The following is an 18,280-nucleotide window of genomic DNA, read 5'->3' on the forward strand; positions in this document are numbered from 1 at the left end:
GTGGTAATGGATGGCTGGTATTAGAAGGTGGAGGGTACACAAACCTGGTTTGTAAACAATCACTGCCACACCAAGGGGCAGACCTGTTAATCCAGTCGTCTCTGCTTTATCAGATTTACAATTCTGGACAAATCAAGTTCTCACGTAGCTCATTCCTTATCTGCCAAAACACTAAGGCACTCCATGTCATATGCGAACTTTACGATGTTAATCTACTTGGAAAGGACATGAAATATTCGCGATTAAGTATACAGAATGTGTAGCCCTTAATCACTGCCTGACATCTCACTGGAAGGCAGGAGGGTGGTTATAAAAAAAAAAAAACACGCATAACCTGGAAGGTATATTTATATTATGGGTATATTAGAGTACCCCCTTATGTAGCTTATGGGCACTGGAGATATTGGCGCAATGTAATTAAAGAAACACTAACGAATTACAGGAACATTAAAGACCACAAGCGAAGGACCTTGAGCCAAGATGTACATTTTGAAACCCACTCCACAGGGGCTCGACTTGCTACCAAGGGTAGTAGCTACCAAAGATGTCGTGGGCCCTGGTGAAAGCAAGGCAAATTGTCCTTTTGGCAGCTGTCAGAGGTAAAATGCAGCAATTATCAGTTTGATGGCCCCACTGGGGATCTGAGCCCCGGTGACACTGCACCAAGGGTAGCTACGGCCTGTGGCAGGGTATAAGAGCACACGAGGGCGGGCACTCCAGCGAAGCTCTTACCTACGAGTCACAGAGAAAATCATTTCCCCGGCAATCCTCAGCTCTTCACTAGTTTTTCATTTGCTCGATGTATTCGGCCCTCTTGACAGAATATTAGGCTCCCTGCTGCACTCACACATTTGTTAACGTCTAAACATCTCGCCTTCCTTACCACATGTATACTCCTTCACTGAATATGGCACCGCTGCCCTCGTCCTCAACCCCTTGTCCTGAACTCCTGACCACGCCTGGCACATGTATTTGCTGGAAATGATTTAACTTAAGCCAGGCTCGTTCCTTTGCGTCTGAAGACCACATAACCCTCTTCCTTTACGGCTTAATGTACATCAAAGATGTGTGCCTGATGTTGAGAAGAGTACATGAGCACTGATGAGGCCCGATACACGTATGAGGCATCATGAACATGTGGCAGCCATGGTGTGTGTTTACAATGCGGATAATGGGCATAAGGAGGAGCGATCGGTCCCGCGCGCCACCGCAGGCACGCACTGGGATGTATATAACCATCCAATGCATTCTTAGAGTTGGAGTTCTGTCCACCACAACAAACACACTTATGCTTAAATGCCCGGGTCACAGGGATTTGTGAATGGATAACAGCCCCGGAGGATCCTGTCTCCGGTGACTCCGAGCGAGCTAGAATCTTAGACATAGTACCACTTCCGGGCCACCGTAAGCATGCTTTGTACTCAAAGACAAAATATTTTATGAGGAAAAAATCTGTTTGGAAAACATTACAATTGAACTTTTACAACTGGCAATCGCTCATTCCCTAGCCAACAAAGTATCACCACGAAGCGTGGATAGCTGAAAGAGATACCCACTTGAAGGCCAGACCCAAAACAAAGGTGGACAGCACTGCGGAACCCATGAAAAGGAGACAACAACCGACATTTATTTACTGAAGATATCTGAGCAGGGCAGACCTGGGCACATGGGAGCCGCAGCGTTTCGCAAGTAACAGATCAAAGTACTTAATTCCATATTCTCCTTCCAAGGACCAGAAAATCTGCTTCAGCGCCTTGCTCATCTATTTTGGGGGATCTGCCCTCGTCACCATCCTAACACACCTTGAACCCTGTATCATACATTTAATATCTCAGTCTGATTGATGCGCTCTATCAACATGTATGTATCGGCCATTGGAGGTGCAAATATGAAATATGGCAGAAACATTCGCAGAGACCGATGCAACTTAAAGTAAAACACACACAGAGCTTGCTAATTTGCCCTTTTGGGACACAGGAACAATATGCAAGATTCGGTCCCTTATGTCGCAACCGAGAAGAACGACCAAATTCCGCATGATTTGCAAAAGATCATCTGAATACACACCATTCCTAGTTGAACACTAATGAGCAGCCCATACTGCTGAGAACTCACTATGCCCCACGCCAGCTGTGATCAGGCACCCGTGCACTCGTTCTCCTTTGCATTCTGGTACATGTAGTCCTTACAGTTGGGGGGAAACAAAGGCAAGTGCCAGCGCACAAACAACTGGGATGAAAGGGACAACTTGAGCTCTCTGGAGCGTATACTTATGTCTAGTCTACTAGGCTGCAGGAGGCCATTGCGCCTCTGGGTTATGGGCCAGTTACCTCTGTTTGTGGTGACCTAGGTACCTCACATCAAATTCATCCTTACAAAATCACTGCCTCTCCAGGGCCGGACGGGCCTTTTATTCCACGGGCATCTCCCCGGTGGTTTGGAGTCATTGGAGGCCAGTTTTGAAAGGCCATGACTGCTCCTGGTGACTCTCTCGCTTTCCAACCCAGGCACGGGGAAGGCTTCGGGGTGAGAGAGAAAGAGAGAGAAAGAGAGAGAAAGAGAGAGAAAGAGAGAGAGAGAGAGAGAGAGAGAGAGAGAGAGAGAGAGAAAAAGAGAAAAAGAGAAAAAGAGAAAAAGAGAAAAAGAGAAAAAGAGAAAAAGAGAAAAAGAGAAAGAGAAAGAGAAAGAGAAAGAGAAAGAGAAAGAGAAAGAGAGAGAGAGAGAGAGAGAGAAAAAAAGAAAGAGAGAAAGAGAGAAAGAAAGAAAGTGTGCAAGGAGAGGAAGGGAGCGGGACTGGTTTAGGCATGTTTGCCAAAGCCGCTTTTAGTTTCCCAGTCCGGCCCTGTCTGTCTCGTAAGGGAAGATCTTGAGATATCTGCTCTCTAGACTCTGCTCTCTAGACAGACATTCCGTGCCGAACGCTCTTAAAATCTGGAATAACATTCCTCCAGACCTGGCGAGTGCCCTTTCGTACACTGTGTTCAGGAGTGGAATGAAAGTACTCCTATCCGAACATCAATTACATCCTAACAGGGTGCATAGAGACATTTTGCTGCATTGGTACTCGGAAAGTATTACCAGAACGACTGAAACTGGTAATTTATATTGCAACGTGTTTCTATCTCTATGTGAGTACATATAGTCTAAAATCTAATGTATTAACCTCTGACGTCAATAGATGTGGGCCTTGCTAAGCAAAGCTGCAAATAAATAAAATATTTCATAAAAAGACGTTCATGCCGCTGAATTTCCAATTATCCTTTGTAGGCATGTTTATACTTTTGCATATATTTTTGCAGAGACACTGCATTTAATGTGGCCAGGATTATACACAGGGCTTTAAGTGGGTCGGGTCTCACGGGTGCTGAGCACCGGCAGTGGTGCCCTATGCAGACCCCAACATAGCTCTGCATCTTCAGAGTCAGCATTAGACATCTGAAACTCTTCAGCACTCCCATCGGATCTCTGTACAGCCTGCCCTAAGCGGCCACTATGCAGACGCGCTCCTATCCCCGCTTCCTACATCCATGCACTTTCTATGCAGAAACCTTAAGCCCCGTGCACCTCTTATGCAGATAGCCCCCAAACCTCTTTATCTACTTATATCAGTACTGGAAAGAAGTGGGAACCGGCCAGATGCCGGTTCCACCAGCTATTTCTGGGCCGGATACCCAGAAAAACATACAGAATGTGTCCTGGTGTCATTGGCCATCTATGCCACTTAAGGAGTCAAAACTGTGACTGGTCAACACACTGAACTCCCCAAGAACTGCGTTAGCCACTAGAGTTCTCTTCCCACTATTAGAATTCCCTCAAAATTGTCTGACACACAAAGAACTCAACAGCAGGTGTCTTCACTCTAGGAAATTTTAAACTGCAAGCTCTCTGTGAACAACTACGCAATTATAATCGATCTGCAGTTACAGGGGGTCCTTATTGACAATTTCTGTGCAGCAGTTTTAACTAAATATATAAGTTGAGGCCCGACTCTGCTTTTCAATCTCCGCCCCTCGGAACCCCCCCCCCCCCCCCCTTTCCTCTGCCAAACCTTCACCCCAAATGTATGGGCTCCCGGGATACATAGTTTCCAATTCCAGCACTGTCTGATACCGTTGAACCAAGTTCATATACAAGCTGTGGCTCAGGAAAAAAAAATGAAAACCTGCCACAAAAATAAATGAATAAACCTTACTTGCGCCTTCCAGCTTGTCCGAGCATCGGCTCCAGGTGACCTGCCGGGTCTCCAGCTTGACCTGGAAGGTCTTCTTCTCGGGCCTCTGCGACTTCTTGGTGTAGAACAGGGCCATGACCGTGCCCAGCTCCAGGCTCCTGCAGAGGTGGGCCACCTCGGCCTCAGACTGGCCATTGGAGAGGAAGCCATTGCAAAGGGGGCCTGAAGCCATGGTTCCCGCAGAGCTGAAGGGTCTCCCGGAGGGGGATACAAACTTTCCAACTTGGGAAATCCTGTATGCAATCCGAGTGGGCGCTCCACCTGCACCCCTGCGAGGAATTAAAACAAATGTGTCTTTGCTGCAGCAGCCAGGCGAGCAGTCCAGCGCTTTCTTATTCCACAGCCCGGGTCGCCTGTGCCCTGCAATCATGCACCATTTTCCAGAGGCCCTGAAACCAAATCCACAGCAGGGAAAACAGACGTTTTGGTTTTCTGCTGCATCCTAACTGGCTAGTTTCTCAAACATGGCCAAATCCCCTCCCCCTTTGTTGCAGCCCAATGGGGGGCGGGAGGGGGCAGCTGTTGACTCCCCGTTTTAGCATCGATCTGAGGGCAGATAAAGAGCAGCAATAGGAGACCGGTGCGCTCAAGGAAGTGAGGCTCGGGAGAGACGCTGCTGCAGTCTGAGTCAGTCCCGCATTCTCCCCCTAGTCCAGTGCCAGGTAGCGGCTAGTGACGACAAGTCGCCGGTAGCGCGCTCCCCCTTCTTACGCGGTGCACGCAGTTCTCACTTTCCACTGTCTCGCGCTGTGGAGAGGTGCGCGCGGATCTCCCCCGCTGGAGAGGCGCCCTCGGACTCTCCAAAGATTTCACAGCAGATCAAGCCTACCCCAAATGCGCGAGGCGCTCTCCCCTCCAGCACCCATGCAGGCAGGCTTCTCCTCCAACGGCGGCACTGGATGTGCGTGACCCCCAGTATTGCGGTCTGCGCGGCCAGCCCTGCAGAATCCGTGTCTTTTCCCCTTCTCCCTGCGGCCTCCGCATCCCAGTCACTCCGCCTCCATGGCAGAGGCGCCTCGTCTCTCCCTCCCCAGCAGTGGTGTACAGCTCCAGCAAGTCTCCCCACCCCTTCACTACACAAAAGCAGAGAGGGAGGGAGGTTCGGCCTCTTAAAGGGGCAGCACCTTCTTTTACCTCGCTGGGCAGACAGCAGTCGCGTCTGACAATCCCCCTCTTCTCTGAATCTCACGTGTTTCGCGGGGTGCACGATTCGGAGGGGCGCGAGCACCATCTGCTGTTATTGGGAGTGGATTTATGATCGCTACGAGAAGTGGTGGAATCGCGGCCACCTGTAGGAATGGTCGGACACGACAGTGACCGTGAATGGATGACGGCAACCGGAAGAAATTTGACCTCCACCTGGCCGTGTTTTTTAGGGGGCGCGACTAATATTTTTAATGTTCATGGATGGTAAGAGAAACAAGGAAACTCACTTAAAGCTGGTTTTCTTTCTCCTTATCAGTACCTACTTTAAACAGTAAATATTTGAGGAAAGCGCGCTAAAACATGTGCTAGAACCCCCCCTGACAGTTGACTAATAATGTAAGTAAACAAAGCCTGAAAAGGCCATGTTAAAAACAAATTCAGACGTTTTTCTATAAAGTTGTATTTAAATATGTTTGGACCGTTATTGAATTTTAAAATGTGAATGAAAAGCTGGTGTTTTTCTCTGGCAAGGTGGCAAGGCTGTCTCCTACATGCGAACAACTTCTGTTACCACACCACCTCCGAGAGTCAAAGTCTACAGGTATACCTCTTGGACTCTCCGGGCAGGGGGCATACCTGACACCCCACAATAATCTGATAAATGCAACCAGATGTATCTGGGGAAGGGGAAAACCTCTAAAGAAATGTTTGACTTCAACCACATTTTTTTCACCCTGTGAAAATGGCCGAAGAGGGTTCCCCAGTTTCACGCAACAGTAACTTATCCAGTGCAGATATTTTCTTTTTATTCTGTGATATGTAGTCCGGTTTATCCTATTACTACACGTCACACAATGAATAGTAAATTACCATACCTGCCATTTCACACGGTGCCATCGTGTGACACACGATATCGGCTCCATTCACATGGCCTCCCAGTGAGGAGCCTCTATCACACAGTGGTAGGGAAAATGAGCTGAAAAGCACTGTAAATGGTTTTCCAGCTCTTTTTCTGAGGCTTCTAACAGCGACCTCCATTAAGAGTGTGAAAACACGCCAAGACATTGGCACCAGCCGCAGTAAGTTTATTGGGGGAGTTTGAAAGTGCCTTGCAGGTCCATAATTTGTGTGTCTTTTCTTTCTCGCCCTATGTGCGCCAGATATGCCTAGACGTGGATCCCAGACTCACTGTGCCACTGGAGTCAAGCTAGCTTGGCTGATGAGGGGCGATACCCAAATCCGGTCCCAGGATGCTTGTTTGTGGTCCAGAGAGGACCTGTCTTGGCAGGTAAGGCTGGGCTGTTCCCATGAGGAGCAGGGTCAAGACTGATTTGCAAAGGGCTGGGTCTAAACTTTGGTGGCATGGTGAGCAAAAGAATGATGGATTTAAGCCAGAAATCTTGAATGTGGGTGAATGTTTGATTTGTTCCGTATTCTGTCCATCATTTGTGTCTTTTGCTAGGTTCTTACAGGCACAAGGCCCTGCCCCTCCTCACAGTGAGATTGTACTTCAAGTTGGCAGGTATGAATTACTAGACTGTATGAGATGCAGGGCCAGACTGGTAACCCAAAGCAGCCCATGAACACTGCAAAGGACACCTCTGACCTCGAAATAAAAATATTTGAAAGGTGTCAATTGTAAATGTATCTTCATGAGTTAGTAGCTTATCCAAGGTCATCTCATCAACATTGTTAGTTTGCATTACCCCATGGCACATCCTAGTTCAGTTCTCCCCCAGTTTTTCTTCTTAACTGGCAAATACCTGCTACACCACAGACCGCATCCACACTGGCCAAGATGTAAACGTACTCTCTATATCAACGATGGTCTACTTTGCTACTTTTATATTACAGTCATCTATGCGAGACATGATGAATGTACGTTTATATTATGAAAATGCCAATAAAAAGAATTTTCAAAATTGTTAGTTTGCATGATATATTTCATAGTAATTTAGAGGTCTCAGTGTTTTTTTTACCGATTTAATAACTGTCAAGTTACAAGCATAACTTTACAGATACCTTTTTTATAAACACCACTTTTTATATGAAGCCAGCAGCCTCACTTGAGGTGTTGCTAGATTTGTTGCATGATGAGATCTGTAGCAAGATGCAGTGTCAGTCATGAGATGGAAAATCTGATTGATGACCCTTGTTCTTTACCAGTTGAAGGTCCCCATAATGGCCTACACAACAGCAACCAAGTCTTGCAAACAACCCAGATCCATAGTGAGTGAACACAGGGTGTTCCAGGCCGCCTGGTAGAGTACTTCTTTGTAGAATGCCCACCACAGAAATCTACGCATTTCCTTCGGCAAGAGAAAGTAGAAGTTCTTAATAGATATAACATGGAGTTGCACTATAAAATCATACACTCAGAATATACTGAGGCCCCATTGAAGTCAAAACTGTGTTCTGCAAAAGTGGCATCATTAAAGCAATCTCTTCCTTCCCAGAAAAAGCTCTTCATGTGTCTGGCGAAAGAATATGAGGCTATTACAGATGCATCGTAGCCGAGCTAGTGAAGAAATGTTTCCTTTGGGAAGCAGAAATTATATTTCAAAACTTTAGTAATAAAGCCAACATTTTAAGGGAAATCAATGAATTGCAGCTACCAGATTAGACTTGTGCACGAAGACTAGCGGTAATGGTGAAAATATCCAGGGATAAGTGATCAAAGCAGTCAGAGTAGCTATTTTTCAGCACTGCCATGGATGAGTCAACTGATGAACAACTTATTTACCTTTGGTAAGGCTTTTTCTGATAGAGCATCTAAGCACAGATTCCTCACCTTTTGAATATTCCTCACGCATCAGACTGGATTCAGAAACTTTTCAGCATTACCTCTGCACGCTTGAAGGTGGTGCTGTGCAGCTCAGCGCTGATGCCGTTCCACTCCAGACATGACACGCAGAGCCTATATAGGCGGAACTCCAGCAGCAACTGACATCAGTTGCTTTCGAGACTGTCCACGTTCCCAGATGCAGAGCCCCAAAAGCAAATTGGCGTGACTAGTGTGCAGATTGACTTGGGATCTTATTACGGGAAAGAGTCCAATCACGTAACCGGTATGATGGGAGGGTGGGTGAGAAATCTGCAATTAAATTGAGTTTTCTATCAGAGAGCATTACAGAAGGTAAGTAACTTGTTCATCTGATAGAGACTTTTACCTGTGGATTCCTCACCTTAGAATAGATACCAAAGCAGTACCTAATTGGAGGTGGCACTGTGAAGAGACTAAAATGAGAAGGTCCTATCGAACAGAGGGCAAAATGCCCTCGTTGACAGACCCGATGAAAAAGTTACTTACCTTCGGTAACGATATATCTGTAAGAAACATTAGTAGTGATAGATTCCTTACCTTAGAATTACCCCTAGGCGTCAGACTGGATCCGGAAAGTTTTCATCAGCAGTACCCCTGCGCATTGGAAGGTGGCGTCGTGCGACTCCGCATCCATCGTTGGCATCGTGGTCGCCGAGATGATGTCGCGGCAACTTAGACGACACCCTCGCGCGCTGACTGAAGTTCTGTACACTAATTTCTGCACCAGGAACGCAGAGCCATGCAAGATACTGACCACTGGTGCCTTGAAACTAGGGCCCTGAAAGGGATGACCTTAACCCTAGAAATGAGTTCGCAGAACGGGGAGGATGGGTGGGACGGTAAGGAATCTATCACTACTAATGTTTCTTACAGATATATCGTTACCAAAGGTAAGTAACTTTTTCATCTGAAAGAAACACTTAGTGATAGATTCCTTACCTTAGAATAGATACCCCAGCAATACCAACCCCGGTGGTGGTTCTGGGAACGAAGATCACACCAGGAAGTCTTGGAGAACAGAACGGCCAAAGAAGCTGTCTCTCCTGACTTGGCTGTCCAGGCAATAGTGCTTAGTAAAAGTGTGCAGCGAGGCCCACGTAGCTGCCTGATAGATGTCTTGTAAGGGGACACCACGTCCCAACTCCGTAGTGGCAGCCGTCGCCCTGGTGGAATGGGCACGCAGCCCCAACAGAGGCTCCTTCTTAGCCAGAGAATAACAGGCTTTTATACACAAGATGACCCATCGGGAGATAGTCCGCTTGTGTACGGACCGACCTTTCTTGCCAGCAACGTAGCCAACAAAGAGCTGGTCATCCACCCGGAACTGTTATGTGCGGTTCAGGTCAAATGAGAGTGCATGTTTTGGGTCCAGATGGTGGAGCCTCTCTTCCTCTCTGGAAGGATGCGGAAGCGGAAAGAAGGTGGGCAAAGTGATGGTTTGCCCAATGTGAAAAGCAGTGACAACTTTTGGCAAAAAGGATGGACGGGTCCGTAGCCCAACCTTGTCCGGATGGACAGACCGAAAAGGAGGTTTACAAGAAAGAGCCTGGAACTCGCTCACTGTCCTAGCGCAGGTGATGGCAACCAGGAAAGCAGTCTTCAAGATTAATAGACGTAGAGGACAGTTGTGAAGAGGCTCAAAGGCAGCACACATTAAATATGTGAGAACCTGGTTCAAGTCCCACTGCGGCATCACAAAAGTAATAGGAGGGAAAGGTCAGTAATGCCTTTGAGGAATCTATTTACAACAGGGGACTTGAAAAGAGAGGGCTGATCAGGGAGCCTGAGAAAGGCTGAAATAGCAGAAAGGTAGCCCTTGATAGTGCCCAGAGCAGAGCCCTGCTGGGCCAAGGAAAGAAGGAACAAAAGGACTTCTGAAAGAGGGGCAGAAAGGGGGTCCACAGCCTTTGCTGTGCACCGTGGCACAAATTTGTTGAACCTGCAGGCGTATGCCAACTTAGTGGAGGGACGCCTGGCTGCCAGAATGACATTACAAATACAGGAGACAAGTCGAAAGGAATCAACTGCCGCCGCTCAATCTCCACGCAAGGAGGTGGAGACTGGACAGGTTCGGGTGGAGGACCGTCCCCTGCTGCTGCGACAGAAGATCCTCCCGAAGAGGCAGTCGGATCGGGGATCAATGGTCATACTGAGTAGCTCGGGATACCATACTCTTCGAGCCCAGTCCGGAGCCACAAGGATGACTTGTGCCCGGTCGCGCCTGATCTTCAGCACTCTGGGCAGAAGTGGTATAGGGGGAAAGACGTACAACAGACCGCAACTCCACTTGCGATGAAAAGCGTCGCCGAGCGAGCGCCGCCTTGGAAATTCCAACGCGCAAAACTGCCGACATTGCACGTTCTCTTCGGTGGCGAATAGATCTAACCAAGGCTCTCCCCACTGTTAAAAGAGACCTTGCGCCACGTCCGAGTGAAGATGCCAATCGTAATCTATCATGCACCTGCGGCTGAGTTCGTTCGCCCTGGCGTTCAGTGAACCTGCCAGGTGTTGAACCACCAGGGAAATTCCCTGATGCTCCAGCCATGTCCAGAGGTGCAGAGCCTCCTGACTAAGGGTCCACGACCCCACCCCGCCCTGTTTGTGGCAGTACCACATAACGATGATGTTGTCTGTGAACACCTGCACTACTCTCCCCTTGACAGAGGGAAGGAATGCCTTCAGTGCAAGTCGGATCGCCTGGAGCTCCAGAAGGTTGCTATTGAGCCGGGACTCCTCCGGAGACCAGAGGCCTCTGATCTCCACTTCTCCCATGTGCCCCCCCCCCATCCCAGGAGGGACGCATCCGTCACCACTGTGTGCTCCGGTTGGGGAAGGGAGAGGGATCTGCCATTGACCCAATGCCGGTTTGCGAGCCACCACTACAATTGTCGTGCAGTGCCCTCTGAGATCTGGACGGACTCGGACAGGTTCCCCTGATGCTGCGCCCACTGGAACTTCAGGTCCCACTGCAGAGCCCGCATATGCTATCTGGCTTGATCGGCCAGCAGGATGCAGGAGGCCATGAAGCCCAGCAGCCTCAGGGTCCTCCTGACCGAAACCCAGGATAGAGGCCGAAAGATCGGAATCAGAGCCTGAATATCCTGGACTCGCCGTTCGGGACAATAGACCCGAAAGAGCGTTGTATCCAGAACCACTCCGATGAAGAGGAGCTTCTGAGAGGGCATCAGGTGCGACTTTGTCACATTGATGGAGAACCCCAGCAAATGCAGGAGGTCGGCCGTAGTCTGGAGGTGGGAGACGACTGCCTGGGGCGATCCCGCCTTCAACAGCCAGTCGTCGAGATAGGAGAAGACCGGAACCCCTGATCTGCGCAGATGAGCTGCGACCACCGCCATCACTTTCATCAACACCCGAGGGGCGCTAGTTAGCCAAAAGGGAGCACGGTAAACTGAAAGTGCTCGTGGCCTACCGTAAACCGCAGGTAACGTCGGTGGGCCAGCAAGACGGGAATATGGAAATATGTGTCCTGCAGATCCAACGCTACCATCCAGTCTCTAGGGTCGAGGGCATACAAGACCTGAGCCAGAGTTAAAATCTTGAACTTCCTCTTCCAGAGGAAGCGATTGACGTTCCGGAGGTCTAAGATAGGACGCAGGCCCTTGTCCTTCTTGGGCACCAGAAAGTAGTGGGAGTAACAACCACAACCTACTTCTGGCGCAGGAATGTGCTCGATGGCCCCCTTTGCCAAGAGGGCCACAACTTCCTGTTGAAGAAGTGCCAAGTGAACCCCGACATGCGGTGGTACTGGGGAGGCGTGGCTGGAGGGTAGTCTCGAAGGGGAGGGAGTAGCTCCTTCGTACTATTTGAAAAACCCACCTGTCCGTAGTGATGGTGCACCAGTGGGGGGGTGATGGCGAATCCTGCCGCCCACTGGCGTTTGATGGGCCTGAAAGACCAAACTAGGAAGGTTTGGAGGCAGTGGTGGCCAGGATGGAGTTGGACTGACCCGCCCCTGACTCACCTCGGCAGGTTTCACGTCCGCGGCCGCGCTGGGACTGTTGCTGCGCAGGCCTGTGGCTCTGAAGCAAACGTGTCGGGCCGCCCCTTCCTAGCCACAAAAGGAGCGAAAAGGAGGAGGCCGAGTGGCCGAAAGGCCCAAGGACTTGACCGTAGCCCGTGAGTCCTTAAAACGCTCCAACGCACTATCTGCCTTGTTGTGCCAAAAAGGCGAATGCCATCAAAGGGCATGTCCATGAGAGTGTTCTGGACATCCCCAGAGAAGCCAGTAGTCCTCAGCCAGGTGTGGCGACGGAGCACCACTATCGTGGAAATCGCTCTGCCCAGCGAGTCAGCGGTGTCATGGCCACATCGAATTGTGAACTTGGCTGCATCTCTCCCTTCAGCAATAGTCTGCGAGAGCACTGTCCGGGTCTCTTCCGGACACTGAGGCAGCACTTGCATCACCGTATCCCACACAGAGTGGGAATAATGGCCCAAGAGGAATGTGGTGTTCACAGACCGCAGCGCTGAACTGACGGACGAAAAAATCTTCTTGCCAAACTGTTCCAGTCTCTTGGATTCCCTATCCGGGGGTGCGGTAGGGAATGCGCTTTGGGACGTGGAGGCTTGGACAACCAAGCTCTCCAGGGTCGGGTGTTGGGAGAGGAAAAGGGGGTCGCCCAGGGCTGTGCGATAGCATCAGGCCACGTTCCTATCAACAGGAGCCCCTGTGTTGGGCCTGGACCAGGTGCCCAAAAGAACGTCAGAAAGTGCATCATTAAAAGGCAGCAGTGGCTCCGCAGAGGTAGCCGCCGGCGACAGCACTTCTGTCAGGAAGTTAGTCCTGACCGCCACTGTAGGGAGTTGGCGGTGGAGAGCCTCAGCTGCCCTACGCAACACCACTGCGTAACTAGCACCCTCCTCCGTAGCCACAGTAGGAGGAGTTAGCATGCCAAGGTCAGGAGAGGTGTCAAGACCACTGGCATCCCCCCAGCTCCTCTGCCCAGTCTGGGTCATACTCACACTGAGCTGTGAGAGGGTCCTCAGACCCCTCCCAGTCCTCCCCTTCCTCCGAAGGCTGATGTACAGGCCAAAAATACGGAGGTTGGACGTAGGGAAAGAAATGTCCCATCGGCGTCAGAATCAGCGTAGAGCGACGTCGTTCCGGCTCTGTGTCCACTTCGGGGCTGAAACCGGGGCCGGTGTCGTCCGGTGCCACAGGCGACGTCAGAGGTGGTGCTGGTGGGGTCGGCGGAGGTTTAACAAGGTCAACGGGCGTTGACCGGGATTCAGGCCTGGATCCATGGGGGCCCTGCGGTGCGGGTCCGGAGCCAACAGCGATGCCGGAGCCACCGACAGTGAAGGGCGATGACCCCCAGTCGGGCCCGAAGGCGCGCCCGTGGGGCCCGACGCCCCTAAGAGGCGAGACATGGCTGACAAATTCCTGCAGCTGGGCCGGAGTCGCCGACTAACCCGGGAAGGGCGGATAGGCCGACTGCGTAGGCTCCGCCGGAGCCGTGGGGGAGGCACCACCCTCAGCCGCGACGGGAAGTCAGAGAACTGACGCTTAATCGACTTCTTGTGATGCTTCGTCTTACCTGACCCAGAGTGCGAAGACTTCGATCCCGATGAACGATGGTGATGGCTCCACGACCGTTCCCTCGAACTCCCACGGGACCGGGACCTTGTGCGGCGCGGAGCCGACTGCCGGACTTCCAGCAACTTTTGGGACCGCTCCAGCAAAGTCTTCGGTGCCATGGCCCAGAAGTCGGTGCACGACTTGGGGTCATGGTCGCGCTCCAGACAGTAGAGACACACGCGGTGTGGGTCCATCACCGACATCATGCGAGGACAGTCCCCACAAGATTTGAAGCCGGGCATCCCTACGGAACCAGGAGTCGATCGACTCGAAAAAAACAGAGACAAAGAGCCTAAAAAAACTCAGTCAAAAAATGACTGGGGGTACCGCTCTTTCCGGATCTGTGCTTGCTGGCACGGAAAAAGAAAGAACTGATGTCAGTGCGCGAGGGCGGCATCTGAGTAGCTGCTGCGACGTTATCTCGGTGACCACGACGCCAACGACGGAGCCGCACAACGCCACCTTCCGACACGCAGGAGTACTGCTGACGAAAACATTCTGGATCCAGTCTGACGCCTGGGGTAATTCTAAGGTAAGGAATCTATCACTACGTGTTTCTTTCAGATAGTCCAGGCAAAAGTGCTTCATGAACTTATTCATAGTTGCCCAAGTAGCCACCTGGCAAATATCTAGAACGTGGTAGCGGGTTTGTCCCTGGTAGAAAGAGTATGCAGTCCTTCTGGAGTCTGCGTTTTAGCCAATGCATAGTAGATCTTAATGCACAGCACAATTCAGCATCAGTCCCTTTTTTTGCTCCAGAGAACGAGTTGATAGTCCACCATGCGTTCTTTGGTACCTTTGTAAAAGCTCTGCACTCTCTTGAGTTCCAAGCGATGGAGTCTCCCCTCCAGCTTAAGAGGGGTGAGGTGGAGCATAGAACTCTGGCAGGGTGATGGTTTGACTGACAAGGAAGATGTCACAACTTTTGGTAAGAAGGATGCTTGTGTTCTTCTGAAAGAGTTTGGCTGGGCAAAAGGTGGTTTCACATCACACAGACACAGAGCTTGAAGTTCCCTAAACAGCTGTGCCAATGTGATGGCGATGAGGAACATGGTCTTGATGGTGAAAAGCTGCATGGGGCAGTTAAGTGGCTTGAAGAGAGTACACATCAGGAAATGTACAAACCAAATTAAGGACCCATCGTGGCATGACAAAGAGGGACATAGGAAACAGATAATATAACCCTTTTTAAAAAGGCATAACAACCAGACTTCAACGAAGGCAAATCCAGTAACCGGAGAAAAATGCTCAGAGCAAAGTGTTGCCAAACGAGGGGCAAAACAAAAAACTTCAGATAATTTTGCCTAGGGGGCGGGGAGGTGTGTCTCATCTGAGTCATCTTTGAGTGCCACACTGAGCTACAAATTTGTCCCAACAATAGACCTATACAGTTTTTGTTTAATCACCTCCGGAGAAAGGTCGAAGGTTTCAGCTGTCACCAATCTTCAAGCATGAAGGTGGAGAAAGCGAAGGCCCGGATGCAGAACCCTACTCTGCTGCTGTGACAGCAGACCCCACTGGAGGAGTAGCCTGATCAGAGGACAGATGCAAGCAGAGGAGTTCTGGATACCATACCTTATGTGCCCCAATATAGAGCCATTAAGATTACTTTAGACCTGGTTGCTGTTGAGCTTCTTGAGAACTTGGGCACAAGTGGTATCGGCAGCAAGGCATACTGGAGTCCCGAACTCCACTCGAGGTGGAACGAGTCTCGGTTCAAGCGACACCTTGGAAACTCAAATGCACAGAAGTGCTGACATTGTGCGTTGTCAGCGGTGGGGAACAGATTGAGCCAAGTTTCTCCCCATTTGCGGAAGTGACCATGCGCCACCTCTGGCTGCAGTTTTGCGGAAGTGACCATGCACCACCTCTGGCTGCAGTTGCCACTGGTGATCCCCTAGGCGTCGACAACTAAGGTCATCCGCCATGGCCTTTAAAAAGCCTGCCAGGTGGTTCATCACCAGGAAGATCCCTTGGGGGTCAGCCGTTTCCAGAGCTGCAGAACCTCCTGGTACTGGGTCTGTGGCCACACCCTGCCCTATTTATTCCAGTAGTATGGGAGAACAAGGGTACCCCAATATGTGAACCTGGGGTTGACATATGTTTAGGAAAGGGCAATGGTTCAATGTTGGCCACAGTGGGTCCAGGGCAAAAGGCTGATCCCCAAGGGGGACACTGGGGTTCAAGTTAAAACTGGACAATTAATCATACTGGGAACACAAAAGTAGGGGAACTTGGTAGTGTAAAATAGACAGTTTATTTTACACAAGTTTTAACTTAGTACTTTAAATAGTACTCAAGTGCTCACACAAGGTGAAAAGTGGGCGTGATGTGACAAGGTGATAATGCATTAAAAACATAACATCTCATTGACAACACACATTGGAACTCCACGTGAATATATACAATGTGGGGAGTTCCTATTGTAGGGGTCGACGGCGTTTCGATCTTAGGGACTTAAGATCATCTTCAGGACATATAGTGAGCAGTCTGAAATCTCTAAATGTTGTAAGGCAGTACTGATCAAGGCGAGGATGTGAATGTATTCTCAACAGAGATTCAGGAGGTGCAGCTTGTGTGAGTACGGCTGTACCGATTGATGAAGTATGAGTGAAGGCGCAGAAATGGGGCTACTGCCGTCTGGATGTAGTGCCGTGGCCAGTAGGTCTGAACTAATTCTGGGAGTTGATAAAGGCCGTTTGCGGGGTCGCGGTTGAACGTGCCTTAATTAGGTGTGGAGGGAGTGCTGTGTGGATGCAGGTCCAGCGAGAGGGGGCTCAGAGTTCCGCTTGTAACTGTGTCTGTAAGGTAAGCATTTGCTAACTTGAGTTTTACAAAGTATTAAGCCAGAGTGATAGTTCTACGCAGCATAATGGCGAGGCTTCCGGCGAGTCGGAATTTAATTCAGGATCCCGTGGATGAGTGAAGCACCTTCCTGGTGGACGCGCAGCTAATGGCTGGAGCGGCGGCCAACATTGAACCATTGCCCTTTCCTAAACCTATTTATTGTAGTACCACATGGCAATGGTGTTGTTTGTAAGCACCTTTACAAGCCTCCCCTTGATGAATAGCCTTCAAAGCCAAGCAGCTGGCCCTCCGCTCCAAAAGGTTAATATGAAGCCGGGACTCTGCCGGAGATCAGAAGCCTCTAATCTCCCCTCCCATATGGCCACCCCAACCCAGAAGCAATTAATCTGTGACAAGTATCAGGTCTGGGTAGGAAAGGGAGAGAGTCCCCCTCACACCCAATCATAGTCCAGTAACCACTGCAGATATTGCGCATTCTCCTCTGGAATATGAACATGGTCAGGGATGTCACCTTGATGTTGGGCCCCACTGAGACCAGATCTCACTGCAAAGCCTACATATACCAACCGGTGTGTTCTACCAGCAGGATGCAAGCAGTCATCAGTTCCAGCAGCCTCAGAGCCACCCTCTGGTCAAGGCTGAAAGCTCGGGATCATAGCCTGAATGTCCTGGACTCCTTCCTAGGGGAAAATTACAAAATCGAACCGTGTCCACAACTGCTCCGATAAAGGGTAGCGTCTGAGAAGGAGTCAGGTATGACTTCAGCACATTGACAATGTACACTAAAGAGGACAAGAGGTTTGCCATAGTCTGGAGGTGGTTGATGACTGCCTGGGCTGAGCCAGCCTTCAACAGCCAGTCGTCAAAGTAGGGGGAAGACTGGATTTCCAGACCTCCGAAGGTGTGACCAAAGGGGAGCACAGCAAACTGAATGTACTTCTGTCTCACCACGATTCGCAGGTAGTGCCCATGTGCTGGCAGAATGGGTATATGTAAATAGGGGTCCTTCACCTCCACCATCCAGTCTCCATTGACCTTGGCAGGATGGGGGTGTGGGGGGGGCAGTGGGCACCATGATCTCAACAACAAAACTGCTGGGTTCCCTGCTGAGGATGGGGAGGCAGGTCTCAAGGGGCAGCTAGAACAAATCCACAAAAGGAGTGGTAAATTTGCTGTGGATGGCTAGGGGGTGCAGATAAGCCCAGAGAGTATGCAGTAGCTCTGCTCTCTAAAGCAGAATCAACCTTGTTCCCAAATAGGTGAGTCCTGTTATGAGGCATGCCCATAAGGGAGGTCTGGCCATTACCAGATAACCCGGTTAATTGCTGCCATGCAGGACAGCGAATGGCAACACTGGTGCTAATGGCTTGCCCAATGGATCAGTGGTGTCCAAGTTGAACAAGTTACTTACGTTGGGTAACGCCTTATCTGGTAGAAATTACCTGCAGATTTCTTACTTTAGGATTATTCCCAGGTGCTAGATTGGACCTGGAACATTTTTGTGAGCAGTACCCCTGTGCACTGGTAGGTGGCATCGATTGGCTCCACGTAGCGTTATTGTCCGCACCGGAAGCGACATGCGTGGTGCCTATATAGGTGCCACCCCAGGGCACTGACGAACAAGTTGCTTACCTTCGGTAACAATGTATCTCTAAGAGACATATGTAGTTAT

General features: G+C 50.1%; 1 protein-coding gene and 1 long non-coding RNA gene across 5 annotated transcripts in view; one reads left to right on the forward strand and one right to left on the reverse strand.

Annotated features, from left to right (window-relative positions):
- The window catches only part of PLCG1 (phospholipase C gamma 1), a 398,460-nt gene extending 393,152 nt beyond the window's left edge, over positions 1 to 5,308 (reverse strand). For all 4 annotated transcript variants that reach the window (XM_085619110.1, XM_085619111.1, XM_085619109.1 and 1 more), the window contains exon 1: positions 4,193 to 5,308. In XM_085619110.1, coding sequence (XP_085475236.1) covers positions 4,193 to 4,601 — 409 coding nt within the window. In that variant the 5' untranslated portion in view covers positions 4,602 to 5,308. The remainder of the gene's footprint in view (positions 1 to 4,192) is intronic.
- Positions 5,309 to 5,337: 29 nt separating this feature from the next.
- Positions 5,338 to 18,280, forward strand: part of LOC146812108 (uncharacterized) — a 148,947-nt gene continuing 136,004 nt past the window's right edge. The window contains exons 1-2 of the long non-coding RNA XR_014966819.1: positions 5,338 to 5,641; positions 6,538 to 6,665. This is a non-coding gene — a long non-coding RNA (uncharacterized LOC146812108). The remainder of the gene's footprint in view (positions 5,642 to 6,537; positions 6,666 to 18,280) is intronic.

This window comes from Triturus cristatus, chromosome 7 (assembly GCF_964204655.1).
Source record: "Triturus cristatus chromosome 7, aTriCri1.1, whole genome shotgun sequence".
Lineage (NCBI taxonomy): Eukaryota > Metazoa > Chordata > Amphibia > Caudata > Salamandridae > Triturus > Triturus cristatus.